The 9,385-nt window shown below is 37.6% G+C and overlaps 1 protein-coding gene across 2 annotated transcripts; it reads left to right on the forward strand.

Annotated features, from left to right (window-relative positions):
* Positions 1-3,699: 3,699 nt before the first annotated feature.
* LOC103995723 (protein-L-isoaspartate O-methyltransferase) lies at positions 3,700-8,650 on the forward strand. 2 transcript variants are annotated; one of them, XM_009416395.3, is made up of 4 exons: positions 3,700-3,921; positions 4,752-5,022; positions 5,603-5,767; positions 8,121-8,650. In XM_009416395.3, the coding sequence occupies exons 1-4, from the start codon at positions 3,883-3,885 to the stop codon at positions 8,369-8,371; spliced, it is 726 nt and encodes a 241-aa protein (XP_009414670.1). In that variant the 5' UTR covers positions 3,700-3,882; the 3' UTR covers positions 8,372-8,650. The 2 variants fall into 2 exon arrangements, with proteins under 2 accessions (XP_009414670.1, XP_009414671.1); XM_009416396.3 differs by having other exon boundaries at positions 3,700-3,888.
* Positions 8,651-9,385: the final 735 nt, after the last annotated feature.

Genomic DNA, 9,385 nt, shown 5'->3' on the forward strand with positions numbered 1-9,385 from the left:
TGAGTGTATTCGAGACATTGATGATGATGATGATGATGTTGTTGTTGTGGTTGTTGTTGTTACTTCTCATTTATTACAGTTAAGCATCTCTTCTCAACTGGCGTACGTGATCTTTCTCTTCTCCACATGCCTGTCTGTGTTTGCTTGTCCCTGTCACAGATATCCCCTCACCATGCCATTATTTTATGCTCATCAACGAAGGAAAAGAAGGGGAGGGAGGCCAAGTGCAGGGACGCCACAGGGCGCACGCTGGTGGCGCCCACACCCGTCTGCTACGAACGCGAGCGGCGGAGGCATTCCCGTGGCGGTGCTTTGACTGGCTACTGTTCACGCAGAGAAACCATTCATCGAGTGGTATCGGTAGTAGGATTCGCTCCTCCACTCTGTGCTCGGATTAAGGAAGTGGATCCGCCCGATGCCCCCCAACCCGCACCGGGCAACGCGTCGGTCCTTGGAATTCCGAGACCCTCCAAACCCACGCCGATAACAATGCGGTAACACATCGATCATGGAACACTACACTTGTGGTCCTCCTGCTCCTCCTCCTCCTCCTCCTCCTGCGCGAGCATCTGCGCATCCAAAAAAAATTGACTGCAGGAGGCAGCAGAAGAAGACTGTCTGTACCAACGAGTTTGATCATGCAGTGGATGGCAGAACAGAGGCGAAACCCATCCTTCCAAATGCGAACAAGGAAAAGACATGACACCAAGCTTCATCAACGCTGTTGGGGACCTCAAGCCTACCTGATGAGGGTCAGTGGCAGCGTTAATCCACCGGCTTAGCTTCCTCGTGGCTGTACTATGGCGCCCCTCCATCGCCCTGATCCGAACGAATACCGTTGTTTCTGGAGAGAGAGAAAGAGAGAGTGGGGTGGAGATGAGAGTGCGTCGAATTGCCCGGGTATTGGGATGTCGTTCATGCAAAAGGGGAGAGCGTGGGACGAAGGCACAGAGGCAGGGAAATAATAAATGGGAGGAGAAGACGAGAGAGAAGGAGACAGGGAGGGATCGGACATCGAGGGTGTGTCAGAGACTAAGTGCCTGACAGGTAGGCAGGCAGACCACGTAGGACGATTTCCCCCATGACGTGTCCCCCCTTCCACCTGCGATCGGTCGTCGCCCGTTGACCGCCTCCGTACCCCTCCACCACCACCACCACCACCACCCAACACAGTTTGGACCACCGCCCAACCCTTTGGAAGCCAATATGATTCGTCCCCACTACCCCTTTTTTCCCCAACACACCACATAATAAATCATAAATATTATTTTATTTATATTAAATCCCTCTTATCATTTTGATATGTATTTATTCATAATTATTAATTTATAGGTGATTGGAAAATAATTCGATCAGAACCTCAAGTCATTCGGTCATCCAATCAATTACTTCGTTCTTAAAATATATAAAATTACTTTATTTTTTTAAAAAAATAATATATATATTAAAATTACAAAATAAAGATTTAGCCATCACCAACCTAAATAAGAAGAAGATTAGCATAAAATAATAATAATAACAAATATCAAAAGTACTAAGTGGTTGAGTGTAAGCTAAAGAGCACAAATAGTGATTTTATTTGGACTTAATATAATTACAATATGATTATATTAAGATCGAGAGAGTAACGAAATCGGAAGCAAGTTTGTTTGATCGAGATGCAGGCCTCTAAGTCCTTCCCCTAACTTTCGAAACATGTAAATTTCAAAAAATATCTTAGAGGGTAAGAGAGATCCGACGGACTTATGAGTTTTTGGTTCCCATACTCCTCGATCAATATGAGATTAAATAATCTTATCAAAATATATATATATAATTAAATCTATAAGTTATAAGATTATTGAGGTAAAAGGCATTTTGTCTTGGATTCAGGTGGAGTGTACTATGAGAGGCTGCCACTCTTTGGTTCCTCAATAATTTGAGTGCCCTTAAAAGGGTTTAATCCCATCTCCTGTAGCTTTCAACTAAGTCACAACAGTACATACGGCCACCGCATTAAGCCCATCACTTTCACCTTTTCAGATGCCCATTAATTCTTTTGCGACAAAAATATTCACCTCCACCGCATCTCATGAATAAGCAATCAATTAGTTTATCCCGTAAAAATGTTAATATATATTTTAAACTTGAATGAGTAATAAAAATTATTTTAAAAAATTATTAGAGATGCTTACGAGTAATGAAAACAAATGTGATTAATAGTTCCGTAGTATAGTTATTAGTATTTTAAATTTAAAGTTAATATTTTGGGCTCGAATCTTGATAGAATAATTTATTTTTTTAGTTCGAACGGAAATCAAAGTAATCTATGATCGATTCTAAATATGATGTAATCAAAATTATTGATTTTGAAATCGAGACCAATGATTATTATTGTAAAATCATGATGGAAGAACAAAAGAGGAAAGAGACATCATGATCGTCAATAAACCTATGCGTCAATCCAATGTTTCACTCTCGTATGAAATATATTATAATCGACTTCTATTTCGTACGAGATCAAATTGTCTGACATCAACTACATATTTCTCATATATATATATATATATATAGCTGATCAACTAGTAGACTCACTTACGAAGATTCTCACTCGTAAACTATTTTTTTTGTATTGATTCAAGATTGACATTCTTAACAGAAATACCATATTGCAAAGGCATGATAACAGATAAGATTTTTTCAACTACACGAAAAAATTATACTGTTTTATTAAGAAAAATCCTCCCTCCTGTATAAATAGGAAGAACATATCAATGAAAAATATCTCTTTTATCTTCTATCTCTTCCATCTTCTATACTAAAGAAAATTATAATTTTTTTTCTAAAAAATACGAAATTAATTGACTAAAAAAATAGAGCACATTTTCCTTATTTTGGTTCCAAAAGGGATCCACAAAAAGTCAAATTCTAACAAATTGGCGCCGTCGTTTATTCTAAGTTGGATTCACGCACGCACACACACACCCTCGTCTCTCCAACACATAGAGATACATACCTTCATTTCTTCGTGTCAATCACCCCTCATCGATTCGGTACGCCATCAAACCAATCGTGTATCGTCTTTCCCAAAAGGTCACGTTCGATCAATAGGGCATTCACTGTGTTTTTGGGTGGGGGGAGGGTAGCGTAAAGAAGTCCCATCGATGATCACAGTCTCTCTCAACTTCACGTCACCCATCAAACACGTTCATTTCTTGCTTTTGATCTTATCCTTAAAAATCAAAAGAAAATGAAGCCAATTCCACGTCTACAGTGCAATCCTACCTCGTGATTGGCGGTAAGATTCGTGGGTACGTTAGCGTCGTGAACGAATTTTGATACGTCTTTATCCGATTGCCATCCTCTCCCCACAACCCACCTGCCTCGTGATTGGAAATCACGGCGGGGCCCATTAGAGTGACTTCCGGCGGAGAAGGATTTTGGTACCGAAAAAAAGAAATATCATCTAAATAAAAATTTGTTTTATTAATTAAAAATATTATAAAAATATTAATTAATTTAGTATCATAATTATAATTTATTTATAAATATTAAAAGAAAAAAATCTTTTCTCACATTATTGATAGTAATTATTTGATATCTATTTATAATTTGATTTTATAACAAATTAATAAATCATTTAATATTAGTTAAATTCACATATTCAACCCAATAATCATAGAAAATATTAATTTCTTTTAACAAAAGAGATGCTGCGGACTTGCGTGTAGTCTCCGCTGCCACTTTTCCTTTTTGGCGTCCCGCGACGGAATCCGGTGCGGTTGTTGACGGCGACGTCCTCCGTCTCCTCCTCCTCACCCCCTCGCCCTCCTCGCCGCCGCCGCTCCCTCTCTTCCGGAGAATCCCTTCGTGGTTTGCTGCCCCAAGCCGATTCTTGGACGAATGGAGGTACTTCGTTCACTTCTCCCTCCTTCCCTTCGCGTAAGTTCGATTTTCATTTTGCTTTTCCCTTTTTCTTCTTCTTTTTTTTTTTTGTCTTTTCGTGAATCCCGTTCTTTTCTTCTCTATTTGTACCTTAATGTGTTAAATTTTGGACGATTTGGACCATCGGTTTTGTTGTGCTCGTGACATGGATGATCGGAATTTGGTGTGTCCGCTTCAAGAAACGAATAAAGAAGCAAGTCTCAGAGACTCTTGGATTCTTGCGAGTGAATACGGGTGATCGGTTCACGTATGGTGGACGATAAAGTCATCCTTCTTCTCTTTTTTGTGTTTTGGGGGGTAATCTCGTTCTTTTCGTTCTCGTTTTATATTTTAATGTGTTAAATTTTGGATGATCGGTCTTGTTGTGCTGATTGGAATCTGGTGTGTCTGCTTCGAGAGACAAATAAAGGGGCTCTAGAAAAATCTTGGATTCTTGCGAGCGAATTCGGGTGATCGATTCATCTATGGTGGACAATAAAGTTTAATTTTCTTGTTTGTCCTCACGCTGTTGGTTCACTGGATAGCGAAATTGTAGTAAAAGTATATCAGATCTTCCTGAGTCATCTTCTTCAGAATATGCCCTATCTGGTATATGTACTACTTGTCTTGATCTCTACTAGTTGTATGTAAAAGTATATCAGATCGCTTACTATCTGGTTCTTTTTTCTTCTGTGAGTTGTGAGTTTTAAGCGTCTAATAATTTTCTAGGTATGAGATCCCTATTCGAGGTTTAATAGTCATACATGTTATTCTAAAAGATCTAATAGAATTGAGCTTGTATTTCTTGATGATTATCTGCATGAATGCTCTCACCTTTGGTATTACAGAGGCTTTGGACTAGTGGATCACATGGTAAAAACAAAGAACTGGTAGAACGCTTGCAGCTGTATGGAATTATCAAGTCAAAGAAAGTGGCAGAAGTAATGGAGGCAATTGACAGGGGGGTTTTCGTACCACCTGGCAGTGCACCTTATGTTGATTCTCCTGTGCCAATAGGTTATAATGCAACTATTTCTGCTCCTCATATGCATGCAGCTTGTCTAGAGCTTTTGGAGGAGCATCTGCAGCCAGGAATGAAAGCTCTGGATGTTGGATCAGGTCCATCTACGTGTGTTTATCATGATTTTGTCACCCTTATTTTGTTCTCTTTTTTTCCCTGTCACTGTGCGACATTCTTCGTCACTGCATGGAAAAATCAATTGATGCAAATATATGGATAATTGGTTTTAACTTAAATAATTGTCTGACGTAATATCACTGTTAGTATTGTATGACGAGCCTGCAACATTGTCAAAACTCAAAAGCATAGCCAATTGTTGTATCCAGAGAATCTGTCTTTACCTTTTCTGTCCAATTTTGACTGTATCAGTTAAATTATTGTTGTTTTTTTGCATGCTTGTTCTTACGATTATTGAAACTATCTTTAGTCAACATGCACTTCAGCTGACTATGTTTATGTCTACACTCTGCATTTATGGTGCTTGCTGGTTGAAATTATTTTGCATAGAATTCCAGCTCCCACTAGGTTCCTTGGGATTGGGAGCTATTATGCTGGTAAATTTGTTGGTAGCTGTCATTATCTTTCACTCTGTGTTGCTTGATTCCTTAGTTAAAGGATCTAAAAGTGGTGCTTTTCCTCTTTTTTTGTTGATTATGTTGCCATTTTTCCTTTATTTAGGGACTGGCTACTTAACAGCATGCTTTGCGATGATGGTTGGACCGCAAGGTCGTGCTGTAGGGGTTGAACACATTCCTGAACTAGTTGATTTTTCAATCAACAACATCAAGAATAGTGCAGCATCAACACTTTTGAAGGAAGGTTCATTGTCTGTCCACGTTACCGGTATGTTCTACTTGACCCAACCCACTTAATGGTGAAAACTGAACAAGACTTATTTATGGAAGCATTTTTTTTCTAGACCATACCAACATATATATTGGCAAAAACTCCAGCATAAATGATTTGTGTTTCTCGCTTTCTGTGTTTCCGTCTTATATGATTGAAATCAATTAAGTTATCGGTGAGTTTTGGTTGTGAGTCAAATATGCCTACTCATGAATAAACTTCCTGAAGAAGCTGCAGCCGCATATGATGATATTGAAATATTTAAAACATGTATAACTTGAGTATTTTCAGTAGAATTTTCATACAGCTTATATGATGTAATACTGTTTATCTTTGGTGTAAAGAAAAAACAAGAAAACAAAGTGATGAATACCTTTTTTGGCATATCCAGATGTCTAAAGACACAAAATGTGACTGTTTTGCTTGAAAATTAAGGGGACCTTTATAGAGCAATTTTGTGAAGTAGCTAATTATGAGGCATGAACATGGGACACAACACAACATAGATACGATGATATTGAATGTACTTTTATTTACAAAAGTATGAATGACATGTAACGGACATGACAGTTTAGACTTAATTGAACATCATGGTCTCCCTACTAAGTGAATATGTCAATCACATAGATGCACATACTTGATACCCATGTCACCAGAGTATCCAACATGGATGTGGTTCCCAAGCACAAATGGAATTGTTAGCTTAATTATTTAGGTTACAAATCATATATTTTTTCAATAGGTAAGCATTAGATGGAAATTTGAAGTTGTTCAAAAACTTGTTCAAAGATTCCTAGATGATGACGTTCACATGAATATCATGTGTGTGTTAAGGCTTTTAAGATCTATTTATGCAGTCGATTGGAGTGGCTTGTTGGTGGTTTTTGGATAATCTACTCCACAAGCTAGGATCGTGTTAGTTGGACAATCAAGATGGAATTGTGCTGTCTTATTTGGGTAGATACCCTTACATATTAACTGAATTAACCATGGAACACCCATGCCAATGGCAGTTTCTTGGATTCTTGTATGCAAAGGCCTGATAAGCAATCTAAAATGAAGCTCTATTGAAGAAAAGAAACATGAATCTCTCTTTTCTTTTCCTTTCCTTTTAAGTTCTTAGTAATAGATTACTTTGTTTCAGAGGATAGAACCATCAAATGGTGATCATTCAAGGTGGTTGTGTTAATGAAGATTTGTTCAACTTAGCGGAGAAACTTATTCTCCCCTCTTAGTGTTTTCAAATTATTTATACCAAAGCAATATTTTTAGTCATGTTTCTTTTTCTAGATCAGAGTGTTGGACTACCAGGAAACAATATGTACAAACAGGAACTTTTGGATCGAAGGAATCCAATTTTTTGGCATAAGACCTTAGGAATCCAATGGTCCCAAATATCATAATATCGTCACTGTTTCATGATGCAAACCTTCAAGGGCCAGAGTAAAAGGAGCATCATATGTAAGTAAAGACGAATTCACTGAGAATGTGCGACACTGTTGCTCTCTTCTCAAATGTGGTTTATGGTTGTAGATTCTGAACGTTACCATTAGCTTCTTTGCCTCATTGACCAACAGAATCGTAGGAGATAGATCATCCTCATTTATTTTATTATTTAGCAACTCCTAGGAAGCTCATATTCACATAGATCCAAGCTCAAGCAAATATTGGTCGCTCCAGAACTGCAACAACTTCTGTACGAGTATCCTTAACAGTTTTCTCTTATGCAACATAGCTGCACCATGTCACTCTTGTTGCTGATTATCTGTTCCAATCCTTCAATTCTGTTGCCAAATGTTATTACCCATTAACCATAACACTATATAGAAGCACTTTCTAAGTAGCTTTGGCTACAAGTATATCCAAAATAAGACTTGTTATGTTCTTGAAGGAAAAGACAGTGGTATTCTTGATTATTCTGCAGAACAGTTACTATCCAGTCGTTGTTTTGTTTCATTTATTCCAGAGTAACCAGGTTATTATGATGTGCTTCCTTCATTCCACATGGTTAATCTAATCAAATACACTGTGCTCAGACTTTCTGCTTCATCGACAGTAGCTGTTTCTTTGTTGCACCCAAAGTCAGCCTTTCTCCTCCTGGTACATTAAAACTCCCATCAAACAGGAATGTTCTCTTCATACACACATATCAAAGGATGGCTATTATTTTTTCAAGGGGCCAATTTTTGTCAAAAATCAATTGAGTGCACTCGATAATGATGCTGTTGATATTTCAACTTTTTTCACAAGTTCAGTAACGTGATTGATAATTTGCAGTTTGCACTGTTAGATTGCCTCTTCAGATTTATCTCCTATCTAAGCATTTCACTGGTTCATCCACTGACTCCAGATGGAAGACTAGGGTGGCCGGATCTGGCACCCTATGATGTCATTCATGTCGGGGCTGCTGCCCCTGAGATCCCTCAGCCGCTGATCGATCAATTGAAACCTGGTGGCCGAATGGTGATCCCGGTAGGAACCATTTTCCAGGATCTGCAGGTGGTTGACAAGAAGATGGACGGCTCGGTCAGTATCCGAAGTGAAACACCTGTACGCTACGTTCCGCTGACAAGTAAAGCAGCACAACTGCACAACAACTGACTTGTTGGTTGCGAAGTAAATATGATTTTGACGAAAGGATCCTGGTGATGAGCCATTTACATGGCTCATAAAGCCTCGAGTGGGGGACTCAGTCAAAATCAAAAGGAACTCATGTTAATGTGAGGTTGATAAATGCGTATAATAATATGTGTATTCCGCAGATTGTGCTTCTCTTATTAGATACTCATGGCACAGCATGAGTTTTGTGATTCTCCTCCGTAGATAGAATTGGCTGCTTGTTCTATGATTAGTAGTCTTATGAAATGGCACTTTGGTATATCCCACTTTCTTCAAGCCAACAGCTTCTCAGAGGCGACAGGTAAATATCCCATCCATTAAGACTTTTGTGAGCTCTTTCTGTCGAGGATAAAACATGTGTGGTTCAACTGGTCCTAAACGCTGTTGAACATTCCATTTGCACTGTGGCACTCACCTGCCACTGATGTGGCACCTGGTTGACTTGTGAAAGATTCCAACGTGGCACTTTTCTGGCCAGTAATATTTTAGAACAAGGACATGAAAGCAAATCATACCAAAAGCTTGAAAAAGTGTCTTTCATTATCAAGATTCTAAAATAATTTTTTTTACCTAATACCTAGAACATAATTTTCTCTTTCTTTCTCTCTCTCTCTCTCTCTCTATATATATATATATATATGTATATATGTATATATATATGTATATATAATTCTGTTATATATACAACTGGTTAAATATATATATATATATATATATGTATGTATATATATATATGTATGTATATATATATGTATGTATGTATATATATATATGTATGTATGTATATATATATATATATATGTATATATATATATATGTATGTATATATATATATATGTATGTATATATATATATATATATGTATATATATATATATATACATATATATAACAGAATTGAATCTTTTTCTCAAAGTGTTTTAACTCTCTTAATAATTACTATGCACGAAAAATTATAATAAAGTTATAATTTGAAAACCCTGTTAAATATCCGTAA

This window comes from Musa acuminata, chromosome BXJ3-8 (genome assembly GCF_036884655.1).
Source record: "Musa acuminata AAA Group cultivar baxijiao chromosome BXJ3-8, Cavendish_Baxijiao_AAA, whole genome shotgun sequence".
Classification (NCBI taxonomy): Eukaryota; Viridiplantae; Streptophyta; class Magnoliopsida; order Zingiberales; family Musaceae; genus Musa; species Musa acuminata.